Here is a 25,701-nt window from a genome sequence, read left to right as displayed (position 1 = left end):
AAGGTAATTGTTCTTTCAGTTCAAGTTACCCCACAGAAGTCGATAGGAAGAAGTCTGTGCAAGTCTGATGAAATACACCATAATCCGCTGTGCAGTGCTTCTAGCTTTAATGCTTTTGGCACAACATGAGGCTGATCAGCCCACAACAAATTTAAAAAACTGGAGAAAGTTTGCCAGTATAACACACCCACTGACAGAAGCAGTAGCAAACTCAGTCCAGGGCACAGTACGAGTTAAAACTGCATCAGAGAGCACGTGAAGCACTTCAGTCCATACTCAGGCTGCCCACATTCCTCCTCAGGTTTGCTGCTTAGTGTTTCCTATTGGCAAAGCACCTCTGAAGGCCAAGAGCCAGCCGGTGGAAACATTAGGCGCAAAGTTTTCATTAAATGTAGGTCAGACCAATCCATGCCTGAGTCAACAGCAGCACAAGGCAATGCGAATGTTCAGTGTCCACACTAGGGCTGGCTGCAGGGATGGCATAGGCTAGCTTGTTCCACCAGCAGCGGGGATCTGTGGCAGCGCAGTGCTTCCTCTCCCTCTCCATTTTTATAAATCATGAAAGCTGAGAAGGAAATTATTTTTCCATGCTGCAGCTTTTTTTTTTTTCCCAGTGATGGGAAAATCTTCAGGGCAAAAAGAGAAACTTTCAAAACCTTTCTGTGTGTGTGTGTGTGTGTCTGAATGAATGAGAGAGCATGCTGATGGCTAAAATATTCCACTGGGAGGCAAAAAAAAAAAACCACCATCCTTCCAAACAGGCTCAGACACTGCTCTGCTTTTTCATTGCCTGCCACATAGGTGCTGTAAACACCAAGCTTATGATCCATACTGGAGTCTCTCTTTACCATTCCTCTTCTGGGCAAATGGTCAAGTGTTAACTGGAGTATACACGAGGGTCTGGTCTGCCACACTCCCAAGGAACTCCCTATCTACTGATTATTAAAGTCAGTCTCTCTGACAATCAGTGCTAGAAAATAAAGCAACTACAAAAGGAAAGAATAACCAATTGCAGGCTAGAGAACATGAAGTCTGAGGATGGGGTGTGGGGAAGAGGACAATAAACCCAATAAAATATGAAATACATATGGACAACAAAGCAGGACTCTGTCATCTGCTCACCTCCACCTAGACACTGAAGGTTATAGCCATCTCAGCAGCCCTGGTAACACTTTATACAACAGCTTTGTCAAAGCAGTGCAGCCAACTGATCCACTTTCCCCTCTTCAGCTACCTGATCCAGTTTGTGAAACAGCCCTCTAAACCTGGGAGTTTTATGTCCTCTACCACTAACAAGAACTATGACAGCACATGCAATAAGGAGACACAGAAAAAGAAAAAAAGTAGTGGTTTATCAATGGGAATTTGGTTGTAGAGTGAGAAAGAACACACCAATCCCAAAGAACAATACTTTGGGGGCTGCAGCACTCTGCTGGTTAGTGGTACAATAACGTAGCAGGAACTTGAACGCACAGTTCACACGGTTTAAATTCCACCTCATAAATACCAGGGCGTTGACTCCTCCGGTCCCTACAAATTGACTAAAATTCTCAGAAAGTTCCACAGGTCTCTCGGAGAAGGTGGGATTTTAGCCAATTTGATAAAAGTAATACAGAGAAAAAAACCCCACCATTCTCAACCAATTTCAGAACTCAAGTTCGATAAACAGGAAGAATACACACACAGAAAAGCCGAATTGTCATTCAGTGCATGCCCAAATCTCCCACAGAAATCAGTGGGACTTTGTAGAGAACAAACTAAAAAATACAGCTTGGGTAGTATATGAGTTTGTTTTTTTATATAGTAACAAAAGACAAACAAAAGCTTAGTGTTCCCTTTCAGAGACAATGTTTTCTTTATGTTAGGCCATATCACATTGCGGAGGGTTAGGTTTCTTCTCACAAGAAGACATACCATACTGTCTCTCACTGTACAATGCATGCAAGCACCTCATCTCCAGTATAAAAAATAATCTCTCCTCTACTTGGAAGTGGGAAATTTGCTTAGCTCAAGATTTACATTTGAAGACACATGTCTGAAACTCCTGGATAAAAGGAAGTTAGTGCTGCACACAGAATTCTGAAAACACAACTATCATCTTCTCCTCTGATCTCCCCAAAATTGCTCTGCAAAAACAACACTCTTAATGACTGTAGCTAGCCACATTATGGTATGTCTGAATCAACTAACACTGAGACTACAGAGCCAGAATAACACTGAGCAGGTTGAAAAGAGCAGGAAAATGAGTCAACGAATGTAACTGAAAAAGCGAGATGAAAACTAGCAATGAAAAGAGCAGTTCTTTGAGGTAAGCTGCAGTGGCAGGTGCTCAAGGTATCCTGCTTCAGCTGCAGAGGAAGAACTGAGATCACTGCTCTGAGCTAATGGCTGCAGCCTCACTCATCCCAGTGTGAATGGTTCCAGTTCATTTGGACTGGGAAGCTGAGCAGTAGAGTAGCCCCATCTCCTGCTACACATCCTGTAAGCATGAGATAAATCCAGCCTGGAGAAATCTCTAAAAAAGACAGATATGGCAAAACAAAGAGGCTGAAATATTTGAGCAGAGGTCATTCAGAGAACAGGAGACTAAATAGGTGGTTGTATTCTGACTTGCTACTACGGTGTCTGTGAAGCTGAATGCTGAATACAAAAGGATGATTATTGGTGTTAGGTAGAATATTTTATAGCTTATAACAGACCTTATTACCAGAACAAGAAGACAGTATAATAGTAATTATTATGTCACTAACTACCCATTTTCAGAACCCATGGAGCAGTGCTAAAGAGAGGTTGTGGATGCCCCGTCTCTGGAGGCATTCAAGGCCAGGCTGGATGTGGCTCTGGGCAGCCTGGTCTACTGGCTGACGACACTGCACATAGCAGGGTGGTTGAAACTACACGATCTTTGAGATCCTTTCCAACCCAAGCCATTCTATGACTCTTTGATTCTAAAATGGGATCATTTAAGTATTATAATCCATTAAACTGGCCAGAAATCCATAGAAAGGAAGTAAATTAAACATGCACCATTGTACTCAGAACTAGAATAGAATACAGCCTTTTTTTTTCCCCCAGAAGTGCAGATATTGCCTTGCAAAGCATCTTTCTTCATCTGTTTCTCCTGTTACATGTTGATTTACTTCTGTAATTAAGATGAAAATTGAGTTTGTGTTTATATGTTTTTCATTTGAGGAAATCATAAAAAACTCTCAATTCTCTTTCAACTCTATCAATTTCCATCTCTAAAAAGATCAACCCACACATCGATTTACGACACACTTTGTGGGAAAAATATACATACCTCTGCGAAATCAATTGTTTTTTCAACTGTTTGCTCATGCTACTTAAACCATGAATTCTAGGTTAACTGAAGCAGCAGAAGCACCAGCAGCTCTTGGATTGAAATCTTATTAAACCTTTTCAATAGTTTATAACTTTCAAAAGTGATACACCTGGTTAGGTAGCAAGAGAAGCTGCCCATATTGACTGAATGCCTGATTCTAAAAATATTTAGTTCGTATCATACTACTCACTATTACAAGGGATCTCACTGAAGTTCAACTTCTATCGCATTATCGAAAATTGTCACATAATTGTAAAATACAAATAGTTTTCTTTCATGCTGACTGTACCTTATCAATTCTAATTACCCTTCAACATGCAACTCCTGAGACTGTGACATGCATCTACCCTTAAAACTTCAGTTCTTCATGAGGCAAGTTATGATTTCATTTTAACATTGCAAGTTAGAAAGAAATGTCTGCTCAACAGGAAACTTGCTGCAATAAGTGTAAGTTTCTTCCAATAGTAAATTCCAGCCTGTAGCTATTAGTGCATCTTACACATTTCAACAGCAAACTGGAAGAACCTCTGGGTAAATATTTTTTTCCGAAGTTCTTCCTGTCCCTCCTCCCCTGTGAACATTAGACTTTGCAAATATATGGTTTTTAAGTGCTTGATTAAATCACAAATGAAACTCCTACCTATCAATGAAGTAACTACTCACACTTACTAATAGCATTCCTAAATTTTACCTTACAGTCCTAATTAACTCCCATTGCTGGACATAAGCATTATTTTCTTCAGCGGTTTCACTCCCAGGTTTGTAAACACAAGTGTGCATTTTTTTACACAGTCATGGAGCAAAAATTACAGTTTTTCTGAACTAAGCAACACTACATCTGACCCCAAAATGACACCTACAAAAACATACCTTTAAGCAGAGATAGTCCTGTAATTATATTTTCCTCTCTCATCTTTCTTGGCAGTGGAGGTTGAATCTTAGAGATATCATTTTGCTCTACTAGTTATAATCTGTTCAAATTATTTACCTATGAAAACTCCCGGTCCCAGAGCTTTTCAGTGAAATATTTTAGCTTTTTTTTCTTTTTTTTTTTTTAAATTTGGAAAAAAAAATATATGTACTTGCCTATATAGAAATATAGTCCTCATTCACAGTCATACCATTGTATCTAATACGTGAAAAAATAATCAGTATGCAACAGCATATGTCTATGCCAGCATTTTATGTGTAGGAGAAGTACACTTCTGAAGCATTACTGAAATAGAAGGAAACTGATTATAGAAATGGGTAGTCCATAACTGAAAACTATGCAAATGAAATACTTATGATGACATTCAAACAACAGAAATATGTGAGAAAGTGGCAGTGGGATTAACACTCCCACATAGTTCAAAACTGATTATTTGGATATAGCCTCTTTCTGATGATCTATGATTTGCATTAATCCCTAGCTTAAAGAGCATTGTGGTGAAACAATTACCCTAGTAAGCTAGAAACTCTATGCAGTTCCTAACTGTTATGCAAATTTTCATTTCTGATAAGCATTTTCAGGTTACTTCCCAGAAAATCCAACTTTCCTTTTGAGACATTACATAGAAACATTATAGGAGGAGTAAATAGATGTGGTGAACTTGCCCAACTTCATTGTGAACCAACTTCCTCTCCTTTCTCTATCTGAATTAGATTCCTCTGCCTTTTCTTTTCCCTCATTTTTATTTGTTTTTCTCTTTAAAGAAGATTCTAATAGTTCTGGGACCAGCTCTCTCTTAAAAAAAGTCAAAATTCATATGAAAATCAGTGTTTCCTGATGTATTCCCCCAAAGTTCATTTTCATTTTAATTTTGGTTTGAATCTTGCAAATCCTGCTCATATCTTTCTTGAAACTTCTCTTCAAGCTAGCAGTCATTTTCTACTTCATCAGACCAGGTTACTCTGAACTTGGTATCAAGTCCATTATTGGAAATGACCAACATATGAAACAGAGAGTAAGTTTTCACTTATTTGAAATGGCATGAGAAAATGCATTGCTTTCCTATGTATAGTTTTTGAGACCAATCCCATATCAGTCTGATATGGTTTTTCACACATATGCCATATACTCTTTTCTTCATCTGTCTTATTTGGTAGGAGAGCTACTCAGTGACTCTCTAAGGATAATGTCAAAAGAGAAAAAATCATTTTTGATGTTCTGAATTATCATGTAACATGAATAACTAAGTAATGAAAAAGCATTCTTGCCCCAAAGGACATACAGGTGACTACTGTCACAACTTATAAGTAAACCTTGTAGAAGTTCATAATCAAATTTACAATGAAATTTGCCTGTTCAAAGTAAGAGCTAAAAGTTATTAACATGCTACATTCTAATGGTGATTCTTGCAAATCATTATTATTTTCTGAGATTTAAGTTATTTACAAGAGTAAATTGCAACTGTTGTCTACTGCTTGTTAAATATATTAGAGCAAGCCTGAGACTATCTCAACAGTCAAACTCAAAAGTCCATGAAAAATCCCCTACAATGTGCAGATCAACACAAGCAAAGTCTTTATTTCTGAAATATCAATATAAAAATTGCATTTCTCTTTTAAAATTATTCTACAAATCCCATTTAAGTGAGTAATAAGGGCACTATAATAAATTCTTTCTAGCTCAGTAAATCATACCATAATTTGTGCACACACTAAATGCTGACCAAATTCATTAAAAGCAATAATCACAAATTGCTTGGGGTTTCTATTCACTATTAACAGGTTTTAAATAAATGCCTGTGAGACTTAGGAACAGAAGTTGTTTTTGAAACTTCCCTCCAAGGTTTTAATAAACTTAATGAGAAGGGGAAACTCTAAAAACCTCTGGAAACCCGAGTATTTTTCACTTGTAAATTCTGAAACACTGAAAACACACACAGTTCTGCAACTGCATTTTTTTTTTTTTAGTTATAACTAACTAGTTCCCTTTATTTCCAATGAACGTAATATTCACACTACATTTATTATTTACCTCTGCAGCCCACATCCCTCATCACAGACATTCAGCCTTCAGATTCACAATTTTCTGCTGTGTTGATGCCAATTCTCCTGCCTCTAACCTGCTGGCAGCTCTGTATCCCCTCTCACATAGGAGGTCAGGATGAAATGAGAGCTGTAACCCAACATCACTCCATAAAACAACCTAACTCCTTCACTGGACCACACAGAGCTCTTCCTTAGAGATTACCATCCACTGATCCATGCAAATGTTCAGTGCAGCCCACCTAAATAGCCACTCTCTCATTAATTTATCTTACTCTGTGTACTGCTACAGAACATAAGGAATTAAAACACATACGTTATGTTGGGAGCTAGAAAAGAAAACAGGCTTTAAAAATTACTGATTATTTTAAAATCTATGTTGATAAGGTTATGTATGTATGTGCAAACAGGGAAGATATAAGCGTTTATGACTACTGGTTCTTTTACCCTGGTATTTTTAAGCAAATTAATCATTATTAGACAGGTTTTTCATTCTTATGAGAATTAACTGCCAGTAACCTTCCCCTTGTCTTAGAAGAAACTAATACAATATTTAGGTTTACAAGAGAAGGACTTCTATTTCGAAGAGGTGGTTGGTGAGCAGCAAAGCAGAAATGCAGCTTTGATTCATTGATGCATTCACATTTCCAACAAGTACCTATTTGATAAAGCTATTTCCTTACTTAGAGTCAGACACCATACAGAAAATTTCCCCTGTGAGTCACTGATTTGTTTTGGTATCAATTATTTTACCTGTAATGTATGCGCAATCTCTGGATTTCTTCTTCTAACTTTCTGCACTGCTGAAGAGTGGCTTCTTTTTCTTGTTGCAGGGCTATCAATTCTGTCTGCAGAATGGTAAGCACAGGATAAACAATTTATTCAGAATATCCATATCTCTTTGAAAACATTGCAATCTTTTATACATTCATTTCAGCCCTGTTTTATTGTAAGACATGTACTTAGTTTTACTATTCCATAACACTTCCTGTGCAATTTTTAGGAACAATATTTAATTCTTGTAGCATTATAATTGTTTCTAATTCCTTTTCACAGCAGGATGATGTTTTGAAGGGTTTCCCTTGCACATACAGTAAACTTTTTGAATGGGTAAGGTTAGCCATACTCAGCTGAGCCAAGTGTTTCTCAAGAAACACGTCATAGTTATATAACATTCCTACTGCATAATTCTGTAAGTGACATACTCTGTAGTGAGCAAAACAAAGTACTCAATCTTCAGCTACACCTCTTGGTCAGCACGTGGCCATGTTGCAGTTCCTGTCCTAAGAGCCACCTGATGTTACCGGTGAAGTCTTTTGAGACCGGCAGTGTTGGATTGCTCCAGGAGTTGGCTGCATTCCCATCCAGAACCTGGTTTATGGTGGGGTGAGGGACTCCCTGAGCAGCCACTGCCATCTCCCACCTGTGCATCATCCCGGATGTTTCCCTGCCTTTGTTTGTTGGCGTGGAGCTGAGCAGCCTGTGACTCACAGCCATGGTGGAGACTGCAGTGCGTGGCTGGTAGGTCAGGAAAGCAGCCAGCCCCAACATGGCGCTACGGGTAGCGAGGAGGAAGGAGAAATAGCACTCATGCATATTTAATAAGGCTTTACAGCTTAATCACCATTAATTTTAAAATGTCCAATTTCAATAGCACTGCAGAACTCCCTCGAGGGCCCAGATACCATATAAATTACCTGATAATCAGTGGATGATTAATTGTTGTAACAACAAATAAGACTGGGCTTGCAGAGCAATTCCTTGACACACGAGCCTGAGCATTGGGCTGGTTTCCAAAGTTTCTAATTCATGGTGTAAGTTATTAGTTGTACAAATTGTAGAGCCTCAAACCAAGAGGTACGTGTGAGAGAAATGCTGCGGTGAATTCTGCCAACTTCTCAGGACAGCGTTGCGGAACAGTTTCTTGGTAAATTAAAGACTTGTTACATGAGCTACAAACACATGAAGGGAATGGCAGAGAGTTCAGCTCTGAGCTCTGCCAGACTCACTGCATAATCATCAACAACTCAGTCTGTGCCTCACAGTCTCTCTCTTGAAACAGGGCTCATGCTTGCTTCTGTTTCCTGCTTGTCTATTAAGACTGTAAGTCTTCAAGGCAGGTGTTTTACTGTTTACTGTCAACTCCCAGTCATCTATAGACAATTTATCCTGCTGCCTGATTAATCATGTCCTGGATACATGGCTGACTCCTGGCAGATTTTACTGAGCACTGCTCTGCACAAATGCAGCCAACACAGCCAGTCAGCATGGTGCTGCTCAGAGGGTCATGCTGTGCCCAGGGCTTTGTGTCACTGGGGTTCAGGACCCACTGCTGCAGCTGCTCCTGTAACAGACATCCATAAAATTTTAACAGAGAGCTCCCTGGAGAATAAAAACAAACTTTCTTACTATATAGAGCATTCTTGCAGCTTGAAAGGCAAAAAGTGTTAATGTTTAACCTCCAAGTGACAGTAGTATAGAGCTTCTGATATCAAAAACAATGTACTGGATGCTGGCAAGCCCTAACTCTGCCAGCAAGAGGTTAAAATCCTCTGCAGGTGAGCTGCTTGCCTGGTGCTGCTCGCTGCCTTGCAAGCAGAACGCACAGAACACAGGAATGTCAGCCAAACCAAGCTATTTTCTATAATTATACTGTACTGTAGGTGAAACAACATTCTTAAAAATTGGAAAACATGCTTGAATCAAAGTAGGTGGTTTGTTCTAGAGGCCAATAATTAACATCCTTGCCAATTTTCAGTGTACTGTGAAGTGTGATTGAAATGGGAGACTGGAAGGAAATGTTTGCAGCTGACACACCTACTCACAGGGAGATTAACGGCTAGTCTCTTTGGAGAACTATCATAAAAATACACCTCATGTTCCACTCACTTTTCAGGACAAAAGTCAGAAGGCATTGGAGTCTGAAGACTCTTATTTATGTCCGTTTTCATCAGACAAACTGTACTATTTTGACTGGGTTCTCATCTGACTTACACCAGCAAACGTAACAGCAGATTCAGGTGCTCTGGATTAAAAATTAAAAAAGAAAGCAATACCAAAAAACAGCTAAAAAATATCAAAGGAAGAAAATAAGGCATTTGCTAACCTGACTAGCATATAGTGGGTTGATACTAGGGAGCTACATGACACCAATGAAAATTCCAGCACATGTGTTTTGGTGCACAGTATGCCACCATGCAACAAAATGGGCCATCATTCACAGCCTGAAGAGTGGTAAACACAAAGAGATGGCTGAAGTATCCTTCCTAGGAGGAGGAAAGCAGAACCACACACATAACCTTATGCTAACTGCTAACTAAAACAATGGCGCTTGCACAACTATAAAATATTTGAAGACTTCTATTAATGTATATTGAAATCCATCCACAGTGCACATGGCAGAAGTCCTATATGACCTCACCTCCAGTAATTACAATAGCTTTTTGGAAACTTTTAAACAAAATATTATTCCTTTGGAAAATGCCACAATGTGGAAATCAGAACTTCTCAAAGAAATGTATCAGTTTTGATTATTATTATTATTTTTTTTTTGAAAGGAGGGGAGAGAAGGAGCATTGACAACAAAAGAATTACACTCAGATTCCTCTGGTGGAGGTTTTCCCTAAAAAGACCCAGTTATTGGTGAAGTTGGTCACCACCTTGGTAGATGGGATGCTCCCAGTGAAGCTTCTGTTTAACTCAGAAATGGTATTTGGATATGGTCTCTTTGTCAGAACATTTGTTTGACCACAAACTGTAAAGCTTTCATGTATGGTTTAATCTGGATAGATCCTTCTCTCTTCTCTGCCTCCCAGTCCAAATTCTGGCAAAAGAAAAAGAAAGCCCTTGTTTTCCCATTTTGCATTTTAATAGTTACTTGTAGAAAATCTGTATTTTCAAATTAAATTAGATCTAAAAGTTAACTGCTACGTATCAAACATAAAATAGCCATATCTTGAATAAGAAAATGCCATTATTGATCTCACTGCTGTTGCTATTATTTGAAAATATTTAAAGCACAATCTTATGTGCAAACTAAAGCAGAGGAAAAGAGAATTTTTATCCTTTCATAACTCCCCTAGGGCAAATACGAGCACCCTAAACTCTAATCTAAATTGAAACTTGTTGTATGTAAGCTGACACAGATGTAAAGCTTCTGATGTGGTGACACATGGAAAATTACTAATTAAAAAAAATGTAGAACTTGTATGTTGTCAGACTCCCTATGGATGAAAGATGACTTTCACAATGTTTTTCTGCAGCCAACAGAAGGAAAAAATGTTCAATGAACCTGAGTAGCAAAACTTAATAATGTGATTGTCTTACTGATGTTTTTTTCTTCTCATGAACTTATGGAGAGCATTTACATTTCCACCTATATATATTTACAGACAGAATATACATTTCCTTCATTATGTGGGCTAAACATAACTTCTTCTGTTATGTCTCAGTCAGTAGGCTCTTCAGTCCCTCAGTCTTTCCAAACCCATATCTCATTCATGCTCTGCTAACAGTGCTACCTAACTCCAATGGAAACATTTCACCTGACATGTTCTTGTATTCCTTTTGCTCACAGCCACCATCCCATATTATCTGTCCACCTGTCCACTGGTATGATCCAGCTAATAGTAAAAATTCTTGGTACCACTGAATGTCACCCACTGTTGTTTTCTTTTTCCCCAGTACTTGAGGCCATTCCAATCATTCTGCAAGACAGCCTGAATTTACTTGATATTAATAACACCTCCTAGTTCTGCAGCATCAAACTATTTCATTAGTACGCTTCTGTTCTTCATACCAAATGTTACTAATGAAAACATCAAAGAACACTGGTTCAGCACCAACTGGTGAGAAACTAGATAGAAACTGCACAGTAGAAATCCTTGGACCTTAACACTACTCCTTTCAAAGCTGTTTGCTGTTGCCTTCCTGCTAACCAGTTCCTTATTGCCTTTGAGTAATCTCTCATCACCTTCATGGGTGCATGATATTTTGCAGATGGAGTTCAACTTGCCCATCCTTCCAAACAAGAGATGCTAGGTGAACCCAGTTAATAGCAAGCAGGATTTCCTATGTTAAGTTTGTGCCTGCTTGTAAAAGAATAGCATACACATGCTCCATCTTTTTAATTAATAATTTTCCATGTGGTACTAGATCAGAAACTCTACTTTTTTGTCAGCTTATATATAACAAGTTTCCTTGTCTAAACAACCAGTATTATATCTAAGAATTCTTGCATGAATTTACTTGAGTGAACGATGTTCTTCAATCTACTGTTGACAGATTCTTGCTTTAAATATTTTCCTTCCAAATTTACTCTGAAGACTCAAAATAAATACCAACTGGTGTATAACTGTCAGAATTACTTTTTGTTTGTTTGTTTTCTAAGTGTAGGTGCTGCCTCTGCTAATTATCAAATCATATCACACAGAACCTCATAGGATTTATTAAAGAACTTCACTAACATTTCTGCAATTTTAGTTAAGAGCTCTTTTGGAATTTTGGGATGGAGGCCACCATTATTCCAATTTGAGGACAATAACTTACTCAGCAGCAGTGATATACTCCATTTCCATACCTTTAGTACTCTTAACCCTTTTCCTCATTAGTTAACATCATCATTTCTAAGCGCTGGTAGAAAAACAAAGATTACACACTTTTGGACCTAATACAGATTATCCTTGATCTCTACGCCATTCTTAGAATGGTAGCACATTTCCTCTTTCCTTGTTCTCATTTTGGTCGTTACACTATTGTTTAACTAACCTTCTATGGGCCAATTTAGCTTAACCTCTGGCAATCTTCATTAATTCTTGTATCTTCTATTTTCTAAGATATAACTTTGTTGGTTAATAAGTACCCCTTTTTGTAGAAGATCAGTTTGTTCTTATCCAGATCACAATTCACCCAATTAGAACTGACACCCTTTCCTCCAAACATTTCCCCCCGGTTTTACAGAGAGAGTTGTTAATGGGTAGGTATTACTTAAATTAGTAATGGCTGCTACCAACTGCTTTCCTTCCACTGATCCGGGATACTCCTCTGGAGTAGAGGAAGGCTAGATAGTAAGTCTCAACAGTCATTTCTGCTATTTATGGGCTCAATCATTTACATTTGTTAGGGCTGTGTAATGAGGAGATATGGCAGTGAAGTGTCATTCTGTTCCTTTGGTCTTATGCTACCTGGGGTCTGAGACAGAATCTAGCCATAAGTGCTCAACTGAGAATTACCCCAATTTCTCCTGGGGACAGGATTATGTTTCTGATGATATTAACTGGCTAGGGAAGCAGTAAAAGGTCCATTGTGTTCTCAGGGCAGCAGGAGATGGTGAGGGGCAGCAAAGATTTCTTTGACTTTGAATTAAAATAAGGAAATTTTTTAAAAGAAATTAAAAATACTAAGGCTTATTTTTATTTTACACTTTCACATTTTACATCTCCTGTCAATAACAGTAGCATGTATTGCATGACAGAGCAGGTCATGTTGTGACACATTATGACATCCAACTTCAAACCATTCTGTTATTTTTACATTAGCAGCTGCTACTTAGTGCAGATTACAATATCTCATCTTGTTTTCTATTTCAAAGTGTCAACACATCAAATTGTTCCCTGACAGAAGCAGATGATACTTTGATCTGGAAAAGAATATGAGCACTTGTCTTATTAATTAGTGGATCAGAGGTTTTCAGGGTCGAGAACAAGACTCCAGCTAACAGGAGGGAACTGAAAATGCCTGGCTGCCTACTAACAGCTAAGTGATCACCTTCCTTTTTGACTCACAGCGTTAACGTGTCAAACAGTTTCATTACAATACAAACAGGGGACAGTTTGACCTAGAACATTAGATAAAATATTGCAATGTGTGTTCAAGTAGCAGCTGGCTTGGATGATTTTAAAAATGAAAAGTGAAAATTGGAACTGAACGATGATAGATGTTATAAATTATTGACATGCCATGTAACATAGAACTAAACAATAAATCCAAATTTAAAACAAAATTAAAACTTGGAAATGTAGATGCACATTTTCATGAAATAACACTTCTGGGAGGTAAACTTGAGATGAAAAATCTTGGAGTGATAACTGAAATTTTTATAAATTCAAGAAAATTCTCAACACATCATTCTCTAATGGAAATAGTTTTTATGAAGTTACATTAACTTGGACTAAATCAAGGAGTGGTAATACTGTTTTCTGATAGATCTGTGTTATTCTCGAGGATCAGTACAGCTAGAAAACTACTCTAAAGAACTAACTGAGGACTGTTTGTGTAAATGACTTTGGAGTAAAGGCAGTGATGGTGAGAACCATGACAGCCTTCCAGCTACAGCTTTCCCAGCACCCTGCCACACTCACACCCAGGTAAACATTCCCTTTGGGCACAAGGGAATGAGATCTCACAGCAAACATGACCTTTATGAATTTGCATCAGGATAAAACAATTATAATAAGATATTACTCCCTCATCTAATACTATTGTTGGTCAAAGTAAGTATCAGATTCTGTCTTCGTCACAACAAAAACTCCCAGTAAGAATACATGATCATATTCTATGAATATTGCTTGCATGGTCCCTAATTCTGAGAGGTTCTCTTGCAGTTTTGAATGATAGGAACAAGTCATAACAAATATTATGCAGATTGTGTAATCAGAAAAAAAAATATATCACCAAAGAACTTTTTACTGTTCTGTCAAGGAAAATTAAAGGATCCAATAGCATTTTTTACTAGACTAGGCACATACCCAGTTCTTTAAATTACAAGGAGAACAACCTTAATATCTACCAAGTATCCCGAAGAAGAAATGTTCGAATCATTATGTCTGAAAGGTGGATATCTCATTCTTGTACTGCACAGTCACATCACACAGCAGAAGAATTTGACAAGCAGTGTATTCTCTTACCTAGTGATGTGTCCACATTAGCACATATTAGACAAATTCAGCCTGTTATCACATTATGCACGAAAAATTCTGCATGAAATGTCAATTATACTTTTCAATGAGAACTTGCTTACCTAAACTTAGGTACTACATTTATGCAAAATTTCCTCACCATTCACAGTATTATTTTGTAATATTTTCTTTTTTTTTTTTTCTGAGCAATATACAGCATATTGAAATTGCAGGAAGAATTAGCTGTTCAGAGGACAATTCAGTGCACATGATGAGTCTATAAGACTAACACCTGGAACCATTTTCTGTAAAGAATGATTCACTGTGAGGAAGATTAATTGGAAAGTCTGCCTGTGAGGTTGACCCCAAATTGTAATTGACTTCACAGGGTCAAGACTTCACTTATGAATTCCATTTGTTGTAATACAGAGCTACATAACACAGAGATACTATTGTAGATATCTACTCCATGCTTATGGAGAACTACTATGGATACTGCAAAGTCTGAAAACTTCCAAGAATGACAGCACCAGAAATATACATTCATAGCTGCATTAGGCTTTGCATGCAAATAATATCATGTACAGGGATGCAGATTTTTTGGCAGGAGATAATTTAATAAGAACACAAGATGGAAGTACTTTAAAATACCAAGTAGTTGGGTCTCCATATACAGTTAGGTAGTTGCTTGTCTTGCTATTAAACCGTAATGCACACAGTGAGAATAAAATCAAAAGAAACGACCAAGAAGCCTTCATCTTAAAACAGGGGCAAATAGCCATTCACAACAGTTATATTTGCAAGGTTACTATGGCTTTAGAATTAACTTATACGAAAAATGCAAATTAAAAAAAAAATTACAGAGGTAAATTAATTCCTTTACTTCCCAGATTAAAGAATGCCTACATCTGTGGGCATGTGGAAAGGTCACGTTTCTCTATGATCTGTAATTCAAGTTTGGCCATGCTGACATCACATAATTTGTTTCTGATCTAAAAATACAGTTTCAAAGAAATAATGGAAAGGCATCAGTAATACAGAGAAACTTGAATTTGAAGGGAAAAATAAAAATTTAACCACGCTGTTTTGGGTATGATGTGTTTAAAGTAGAAAATATTTTCTGTAGAATTTAAAATATTCTGGTTATCTGAGGAAGCCTTCTTATGCCCCCATTCATGGCTGCTTAGGTAACTGGACTAGAAAACACACATATCCCTTCAAAGGCAGAGAGAGTTATCAAATGTAAGCTTAAAACAAAGAAGGAAAAATCTCTCTAATCTGCTTTAATAACAGGCATCTTTCCTTCAACTCCGAGAGATCTCACTTGCTTCACATGCACCATGAAGACTATTACACATTATAGCAATCTTTACCAGCAGTCTCCTTAGAGGAAATCAAGGAAGAAATGACCGTGTAGACTGTAGTAAGCTGGATAGCTTGCAAGCAGCTCTCCAGGTTGTCTATTGGCAGGCTGCTATGGGAAAGCTTCAAATGTCAGTACCCATGATAAACCCGTTGTCCACATAAATGACTTGAGCCACTAGGATATCAAGTCAGTATCTGCTACAAACAGTAAGTCGTCAGCACAGGATCCAAAAGGTAGTGTTGTAATGTTGTCTCAGAAGCTTTACAATAACAAAGACCCTATTCAATAAAAAACACATTCCCCTCAGCCCCAGAAGTGTCCTATCCAGTTTGGGGCGGAACTGTGCTGGCAGAGGAACAGAAGAAAGTTCATATTACACCTAGACACATTTTAGGTGAGCTGCAGGCAGAAACAGTGTGTACTTTCAGGACTCAGTCTGGTACATTTTCAGGCTCTGCTAACAGCCCCAAACCTGAGCACAGCAACACCCCGCTATTACTAAAAACAACCATCCAGGAACCATTTTCTGCCTCGAGACCTTCTGGCACGGCTTGTGTTCACACACCAAAAGTTCTGCCAAACCCCCAAAAGCAGGGGTGCCAATACCAGGTTGTCTACGGGAACAGGACCTGGTATACAGTTATCTTTCAAAGGCTTTGTCTGGGATAACAGGTTAAAACCATGCCAGGGAGCCTTCTAACAAAAAGCACAGATGATTGTGTGACATTCTGCAAATCCGTGTCATGATCCAATTTTAGTTACTAGAGAAGACACAGATAGTCTTGCCAACTAACAGGGACTTAAACTTATACAAGCTTGATAAGCCTTATATTTGAATTTGACTGATAAATTACTTCTCTCTCCTGGTAGGCAGATGAGGCACTCCTGATTTTCAGGTCTCACCTGCAGCTGCAGAGATGTAGGAGTAATTTTTGCTCTTATTTCACTACCTAGCCTTTATTGCAGACTCCACCTTACAGTAAAGTCCTTGTCTTTGACCTATGACCAGCTATTGACCATGCCCTTCCAGAACATTTTGGACTTGGTTATCCTTTGGTTTCTGTGTTGAGACATTCACTTACTAGAGTTCCTGTGGCAGCAGTTCCTTAGTGAGACACTGACATTTCACAAATCCCTTTTCCGTAAGAAAATATGTACATTGAAATCATTCATGCCTCATTAAAGTGACAGAAAAAAAACACACAAGGCAGTAACTTGAGCAAAAAAGCAGTTGACAATTTACGCTTGAAGGCTCATAACTGGTGCCGAGTGACAATATATCCCAAATTGTAACCTATGCACGAAGACAGAGCGACTGTTACCTCTTGTCAGAAAGTACTCTTGCAGGAGGCAGCAGTCAGAATCTGACTGCTACAATCAAACTATGAAACTTCCATAAAGGCAATGAGTCTGTACAGCACTGTAAAAATGAGCTGTCCCACTGGCTTCATTATGACTGTGTCTGTCCATACTTCTTGCAGGATTTGGAATGAAAGCTAAGAAAAAGCCTGAGGTAGTATTTACTACTTCACTTTAGTCTTCGTCTTCTGGAAAAAACCTACTAGGAGGAGTACACCCTCAAATCTATCTGATATTTTCATACATACAACACAGAATCAACAAGCAATTGAAGACAATTTCTTCAAACTTGAGAAAAGAATAAATCATTACTGAATAAATGTTTCTGTTATCACAGAAAGTAGGAATAAGAAAAAATCAGTGACCATATGCCCTGCACAGACACGTCCAGACTTTAAGTACCCAGACATTCTTAAATTGACTTTGAATCTGGCAAGTCTATTAATATTCCTCCTTTGATAACTGAAGTTCTCATCAGATTAACAATTTGGGCTCTTCCCCCAGCTGGATCAGTTTTGTGCCTAGCTCTTCTGGGCAAAAGCCGCATGCCTGTTCCTGAGGCTGACGGCAGCCTTTATTACCTTGAGCTGCCAATGCATCTGGGATGGCTATGAATTGCTGAGTCACTGTGAGCAAGACACCACCATGCCTCCTGGGATGAGCGGATCCCCAATAGGCACTTTAAAACAGCTTCAGTCTCTGTGTAGTCCTTGGCATGTAACAGGGATCAGATATTCTAAATCTGAGTACCTGGTACTGATTTTGATCATATTTATGCAGAATAAGTCCTTGAACCTTCTTTTCCCCACATTCTTACTGCAGTGTTTTCCACAAAAGTAGAACTTTAACTCAGGAGTTTAAATTATATTAACAAAGGCAAACATATACGTTTGTGAGAACATACGTATACATTCAAGTCTTATAGGAATTACTTATCTGCTGGAAAAAATGCACGAGAGAATTCAATAGATAGCACTTGCCTATGGAATTAGGAGGGGACAGACATCTCCACAGATTGTTATGAATTCTATACTTTTGGATGAGATCTTTTGATGTAGGTACGTTACATTCACTCAGAACTCAAAAGCTTGTTGCAAAAGATGTCTGATCCTTTCTACTAAATGAATCTATTTACTAAATTTTATATGAGGTAATTATGCTTGTCACTAATGCATGTTTATTTGACTTGCTTCTATCAAATCTTTGCCTCAGGCAAAAGCATTCACTTCATTTTGTACTGAAGTTTAGGTGCACGGTTGCAGAACACTTCTAGAATTCTGTCACAGTTCACTCAGACTCAACCACACTTCACCTGGAAAAAAAAAATGGGGTTCCTGCATGCCTCACAATACTTGAAATCATTTGAGGAAGGAAAATGGAAGGGAAGGAGAAGCGTAGGAGTCATGTGCAGTCATTCTTTAAAATCATAGTTGGCAAAATGAAACAAAATAACCCAGAGAAAACATTTCAAATGCTTTAACTATCAAATGCTGCAGCAATTTTCCATGGTATAATGTAATGCAGAAGATGTATTTCTCCCATCTTATTTGTGCAAGGCAAACGAGACCATTTCAATCACCATAGATTGTGATGTACAGAAATCACGTTCCAGTAAAACCAGACAGCAAACACTTCTCTCTGTTACTGTCCTACAACTAGAATTTCAGCCAATGCTTTTGTTTTCACTTGTTCAAAGCATATCTTACACTTTTTCACTGCACCTATTATACATTTCTTCACTTGAACACCTGTTGAACTAAACTTGTCTTGCCAGAATATTTTTAATTATGCAATCTGTATTCTGTCAATGGCAAGCACTTAGGTAGAATTTCTTATATACCTTTCAACATACCCAGAAGACAATTAAAGAACTCAGTGTACAGAAATATTTGCCAACTGAAATGCTAGTGCAGCAAGTTTAATCAAGTGATCTTGACTAACTTTTAGCAAAGAATCACAATTTTTCATCATCAGTTTAGCCACTTTAAACGCTATGTCTTAGCAAATTTTATTGACTCAGTCATTTTCACAATCTGCAATACATGCCTGACTTGCATAATACTCCAGGCAATCGTTCCATTAATACTTGAGCACTTTCTTTTCATGTGCAGTGTGATGAATGCCAAATTCATCTTTTGCTTTTAAGAAAACTTAGTTTTGCACAGAAAGTCCTGACCCATTGAAGCCAACAGAAGTTTGCTATTGACTTCAATGGGATTAATGTTTCCCTGTGTTTGTATACATGCATTCTATTTTGTGCTGAGTATTCCAATTATATGTGTGCTGTATACAAGGTTAACCCACAGAATAAACTGAACCAAGAGCAATGTCTTTGACTGTGTTGCTGACCAATACTGTAAATGTAGATATGTAGGCAAGCACTGTGTAGAACCCTCTCCAATTTGGTATGGATACAATGGTGACATTTATGAAGGGCGAGGTACCACCTGATATTAACTTTTAAACTAACCAATATTAGTAGGTTTCATCCGTGCAACCAGGCTTGTGAAACATCTTAACAGCAATGATAAAATTCTTCAAAGAGCCACCACTTTTAGAATGAGGAAACCTTTTCTGTGGAGGGGTGCAAGAGTATTAAATTCATACAGAGAGGGGAAAACCCATTAGTTTCTGTTGGAAGCTGTTGGATTGGCAGCCCTATTCCTAGGCATACTGTTGCGGATTGCAGCTGTTGTATGAAACTCCACAAAATGCTTTTGATCCATTTTATCTTGCAACTTAGCAAAGAAATGTTGCAGTAAGAAACACCAACAAAGATCTGAAAAACTTAAGCTCTGGATTACCATATTGTGTTCTCCTGCCATTCAATGTGTCAGACAAAGGCAGTGGTGTTCAAAGTAGAAAAAGAAAAAGAAACTCGTCAAAGACAGTGCAAAGCACAGAGTAAATAATATTCCTCCACATCCCTACTCTTTCATAGATTTGTTGTTAAAAGAGTTGCAGCAATTAGGCTTTTGTTAATTACCAGCTGTTGAAACAGATGTGTTGACTGTCCTTATTAGCCAACAGCTGGGACAGGAGAACAATTGATGCTCTCTAAAACCAACAGCCAGCTGCTTTGCAGTAATTATCTCTGATCGATAATACAGGTGATAAAGGCAGCAAAAAGGTTATGAGCTTCAATAACCAAGGTACTGTTATTGAATATCACTGGAATTTATGTTTAATTTTAGAAAATGAATAGAATAGTAAGCTGCTGCAGGCTGCTTTGCCTGCTTTTTGTCTGCACCATGTCAAGGTCAAGCAACATGCAAGTAATAGGGGAAATACAAACAGAAAAGAACCACAACTTTTTTTTTCCTAAGTTTTCTTGCTATGTTTCAAATATCTCGCTGATCTTCCAGGAATGCATTCTGTTTCAGGTGACTGTGCCTGGATGCCATTCATCATTAGCTCAATTTCCCTCTTTCCTTGCACTCAATTTTACAAGAAATGACTTTTTGGGATGTGCAAAATGGTTAACTGTACCTACTGCAAAATGTTATTGTACAATATGTAATAGGATATGATACAGATATGTTTAGAGAGGGAGCCATCCCTCTTGAAAATTAGACTGTAGTCTTAGGTGTGCTGTCAATTCTTAAACAAATTTACTTCACTTCTTGGAATTTGGTTTCAGTGCTGCTAACTGGGAGAACTATATTTATCTTGATTGATTACTTTGTAATTGATGATTTTAACATACAATTTAAATGCAAAGTAATGCTTGTATAACATTACTGTAACAGGGAAAAAATTACACACTTTTCTAGTATCAATATATGTCAAAGTTTATAAAATGAATAGTTATTTTAGCACAGGGCCAGACTTCCTCAAGTGGGAGTCACAAATGTAATTGCTTATATCTAAATGAAATGTATCAACATAGGTAGTCGGACAGTTTATACCTACTTTTATTCCTGCTTTGATTTGTATTTCGTCATCTCCATATCCTATTAAAGTGCATTAAAAAAAATAGCAAAGCAGAGATTTTAAACAAGTTCTATTAGCTGCTCAGTTCATCTCAGGCCAACAAAAGCCACGACTACAAGAACTACAACCATGCCTATTCACTAATTAGTCGGCACTTAAAGACACTGCCTTACTGAAAACAAGGATTAAAACTGGTTGAATAGTCTCCCTTTCATAGACCTCCCTCATGTCTCTGCTGGGTCATCATAAGCAGCTTGTTCTCTGGACTTTAAGTAGGGAAGCTTGACAATCAGCTCTGGGCTCATCAGTAGGCACTGGACAATTAACAGAAGCTACCAACATTTTAACAGACAAGTAAGGAAACCAGCTAGCAAAAAAGTTTCAGCCAGAGAGATGAGTGAAAGTATATCACACTGCTATGGCAGCAATGTTTTAAGAAAGACACATAGAAGGATATTGGTATATAATTTTGAAATAAAGGGAAGCAATGTACTTCAGTGTTTCCACTTCAGACTCGAGATAAAAAAACACATATCATTATAGCAACAGAATTGGAATGCATCCTTGTATACAAAAGCTTACATTTATTAGCAGGATTCTACAGCATGCTGTAAAAACAAACAGATGCCAGTTCAGAGCCTAGTTGTCAGTTCTTTTACTCTTAGAAGAATGCTAAAATAGTGGGAAAAGGAAAGAGGAGGGAATGGTTTTAACCAATGGCTTTACATCTGTGTTTCAATCCTTCCTTCTCTCTCCAGCTGCTTCCCTCTGTTCTTACAGCGTGTTTAGGCCATTGCACTGGGCTTTTCCCCTAGAGGACAAAAATTGGCTCTGCTTTTTGCTTGTTATCCATTAATGAGCTATGGGGGCTGGGAGAGGGGGAAAGTGGTTAAGTTTTGGTCTCACTCAGCTGTGGTCAACCAATGAAAAGTTAACATTTAGACTGCACCAGCTGGGAACTTTTCGGAGTGATGGGCAAACCCTCTGCCTTAGGAAGAGATCTGAAGAGTGGTTTAAAAGCAATGTGAAAAGATAGTAACTAAAATCAGGATAGAAGCAAGGGAATTCTTGTGAGCTAGTGACCTGCAGGGGTTTCCACAGCAGAAACCACCACAAAGCAAGAAGGAACTATCCTGGAAGAAAAAAAAAAAAAACCACAACTGTAGTGGATGTTGTTTCACCACAGCCAAGACACTCCAGAAATCTTTCAAATTCCAGAAATCTTTCAAATTGGTGAGGGCCTCAGCTACTCAAACCCTGCAACTGGGTGACCCATTCCAGCCTGCTAGCTGATCATAAGGGACACCACTGTGCATGTGGCACAACCTCAGGCCCGGTACCAGCAGCGGAGCATGGCAGGGTGTGTGCTGTTTGGCCTCAGCCATTCTGTCAGGGAACTGAAAGCACCTGGACTTTGGTCTCTGGTTTTGCAACAGTCACAGTCCCGCAATGCAGAGCATGACTGGATTCCCTACATAATTGCAGTTACACTTCCCAGAAGAAACAGGCCTGAAAAGATCTGAATTAACAAATAAAGCAGGCATACTCTGTTTTCCGAGAGTCTCAACCTCCACTATGGCAGACCACAGCAAATCTGTCCCACTGAACTCAATCCTATACGTTTTCACCTGGTGGTACAAAGCCTAGAATGCATGGTCTGGAACCAACCCACAGCACGCTTCCTTTTGCATTTTGCTTTCAGATAAAATGTCTATAAACAGCTAGGCTGTTCTGTAAGAAAAAGTAAACCTGAAGACTGCTGCTTGAAACATACCTTTTCAGCTATCTCACAAAATCTTTCTAAGTGTGACAACCAAGCTCCCAAGAAAATTCACCTGGCAACAGCTGCGTTGAAACAAAGTTACTGCAGCAACAAATAACGTCAGAGTGTTAATAATTGACAGGAGAAGAATGAAAAGGTGAGTAAGGGATAAAGAGGACAAAGGAAAGATTTTAGTATAAACTTCTGCTGGTAAGTAATCAATCAAAATTAAGATTGAACGAGTCAGTACAAACGTTACTTCTAACGCTGAAGTGAGTTTGGTATCTGGGGCTCCTGAACAGCGTTTGCAAAACTCCATTTTCTGGAAAATGATTTGCAAAATTTGACAAACAAATCCCCGCTGATTTGAATTTACTTTCATGCAATTCCCCCAAGAAACTAAAGCAAAGGCAGGAACGGTAGCTTCTAATATTTACTGTATGCAGGAAAAGTGTGGCTCGATCCCTGGTTCTACAGGTTACGGCAGGAATTATTACTGCGGTGATAATGAATGAGTTTCATGATTTACATAATCTAACAAAAGACCACTCCCCTTCGAGGGAGGAACTACATCCTAGTGACACTGTTTAGAAGAAGCTGTTTCGGATGACTAAATTATCAACAGCCTCGGGTGAAATGAAATACTGTATGAATGTCTGCAGCTACTATGGCTAGAGGTCAAAGAAGTAGGAAAAACTTACCAGAATACAAAGTTAAATATTAAGAAATCAAGATCTGTTTCCTCAAATCATATATATATATAGATAGATACAGATATTTTTTCTGTATTTCATAATATGACTGAATTTACATTTTTATAAGGAAGAGTGTAAGTTATCAGTTTCACTTATGCCTGTATTGCTTTGCCCAGAATCCTGGCAGATGGTAAAATGTAATTGTTTTCAATAAAAGATATCCCCTAATCTCAATTAAACTATCAGAGTTATAGAATCATAGAATCTCAAGGTTGGAAAGGACCTATAAGATCATCTTGTCCAACCGTCCTCCCATTACACTTGCTACCACAAATTTTAAAATGAGTTAATACAATGAATAACCTATACACTGAAATCAAATACCCCAAAAGACTGTACTCACAAAGTTAAGGAATTTCCAAGTTCAGGCCAAAACAGTGTTTTTTCAGATAACTTAGGAGCCAGCCTCTGATGAGATCATCATTTGTGAAGATATACTGAAATTCCATCATTTTTCAAAACATGGAAATTCTGGACCTCTTGAGGGGATGCGAAGTACTGTCAAATTCATACCAAGTCTTAAGGATATATTACCAGCAACTGAATGGAGAAGCCATTAACAGACCATGGTTTTCCAAAACATCAAATAAAGTCTTCTAGCAAAGAGTTAGAGATAACTCATGAAATGTAAATAATTAAAGATGGACTGTAGCAATGAATATTATTTCATGTGTATATTTACAGTTCACTGGCCCTATTTACACAGGGCCCAACACTGCTGCCACTGAAGTTGATAAAAGATGTCACAATATCTCAGAAGGGGCAAGGGGTTTCTTTCTGGTCTAGGCAGTAACAACTTGTCACTGTTGTCAAGAATTAATTAACTTCTTAATTCCTACAAAGATTAATTAATATTTCAGGCTTCAAGAAAATGATACTTCTGCACTCAAAGAAACATTATTCAATACCAAATGTCTGCTGAGGCTTCAAGGTATGAGATAAATTTAAAATGCAACACAGTGTAAAATCTAATATTTTCTCTTTACTACACTGTGGTACTCCGAAAAAATCTGAAATCTACATCATTAGCTATGTGATACATAGCTTTTCACATCAACCAGTCTGCAGTAAAATTACCCGTTTCTCTGAAAACAAACCCTTCTATATAAAACAAAATTTGTATCTGTACTAGATGAACTGCCAGCTTAGTCTTTAATCAGCAATGTTTTTTTTAACTCCAGGTGACCACTCCTTTGAGTTGTTAGCATTCCCCATTGCTTGTTTTACACTATTCACAGCTCAGTAGAAAAAAAATCCCCCTCAAGTATATACTGATTGACAAAATGAAATTATATTTGATAGCACAAGGATCTCGATATTTCATTACTACTGCACTCAACTAATTCTTAAAAAAAAAAAAAAAACACAACAAAAACAAGAAACCAAACACCCACCCATCCCAAAGTTACAAAAAAACCAAAGAACAAAAAACAAACAAACAAACAAAAACCCCAAAACAAACCAATAATTTAAAATAAGCCTTCATAATCTTTCCAGCAACAGATAGATATTTTCCAGTTACTATTTCATAAGAAAAAAAAGTAAGTAACATTACTAAGAACAAAAATTAAATCAAGAATACTGACTGGAAAAAGCTATGCCAACATACATTTTAGGAACTTAATAATACGAAGAAGAGTTTGTTAAAATGGCATGTAATGGCTTTATACCCGATATTTTTACATAAAAGAGAGGGAAGCACAATGTTAGGGAACCTGTCTCAAGGTTAGGTTAATCTCCTAGAGGTATATCTTTAAAAATATCAGATATCATCAGCAACCGATTAAGGGAAAAAATAAACATACCATTGGATTTCCAGTGAACACATCTTTAATCTATTTAGTTTTAAACAATGAAGGACAAAAGTCAGACAACTTCTTGCTGCTTAATGTGTTATCAAGATTTAGATAGAAGCCCATTAAATGAATCACATCTTCAGAAGTTCTTGGCTCATTCAAAGCTGTTCTTTATGAACCAGAGTAATCTCTTACCATCGTTATATGTATAACTCACTTTTACGGAGATGATCTGCGGGACAGGACTACTGGTTCTCACACAAGGCTTGATTTAAGATTTGAATAACTTTAAGCAGAAATGAAACACAATATTACAGCAGCAAGTTAACACTGTACTTATATATAGGACAAATACAACTAAATCCACATGAGTGCATAGCACCTTTCCGCATAAGAGATATGTGTATAATTATGCTCACAAGTCCTGTGCACAAAAATGAGCTGTTATTTGCCTCCAGTCACCTAAGGTTTACATGAACCAGGCACTTCCAAAGAACATTCTGCTCTTGCTTCCACATT

At 37.8% G+C, this 25,701-nt stretch overlaps 1 protein-coding gene across 16 annotated transcripts in view; it reads right to left on the bottom strand.

Moving 5' to 3' along the window:
- Positions 1 to 25,701, bottom strand: part of MIPOL1 (mirror-image polydactyly 1) — a 182,372-nt gene that overhangs the window by 42,610 nt on the left and 114,061 nt on the right. For 14 of the 16 annotated variants that reach the window (XM_046941959.1, XM_046941956.1, XM_046941958.1 and 11 more), the window contains one exon: positions 7,070 to 7,164. In XM_046941959.1, coding sequence (XP_046797915.1) covers positions 7,070 to 7,164 — 95 coding nt within the window. Of the gene's footprint in view, positions 1 to 7,069; positions 7,165 to 25,701 lie in introns of those variants that run through there. The other 2 variants (XM_046941961.1, XM_046941962.1) reach the window with 2 other exon arrangements.

The sequence above is a fragment of the Gallus gallus genome, chromosome 5 (genome assembly GCF_016699485.2).
Source record: "Gallus gallus isolate bGalGal1 chromosome 5, bGalGal1.mat.broiler.GRCg7b, whole genome shotgun sequence".
NCBI classification, from domain to species: Eukaryota; Metazoa; Chordata; class Aves; order Galliformes; family Phasianidae; genus Gallus; species Gallus gallus.
The sequence above is the reverse complement of the archived record's forward strand: the minus strand, read 5'-3'. Positions and strand labels throughout refer to the sequence as shown.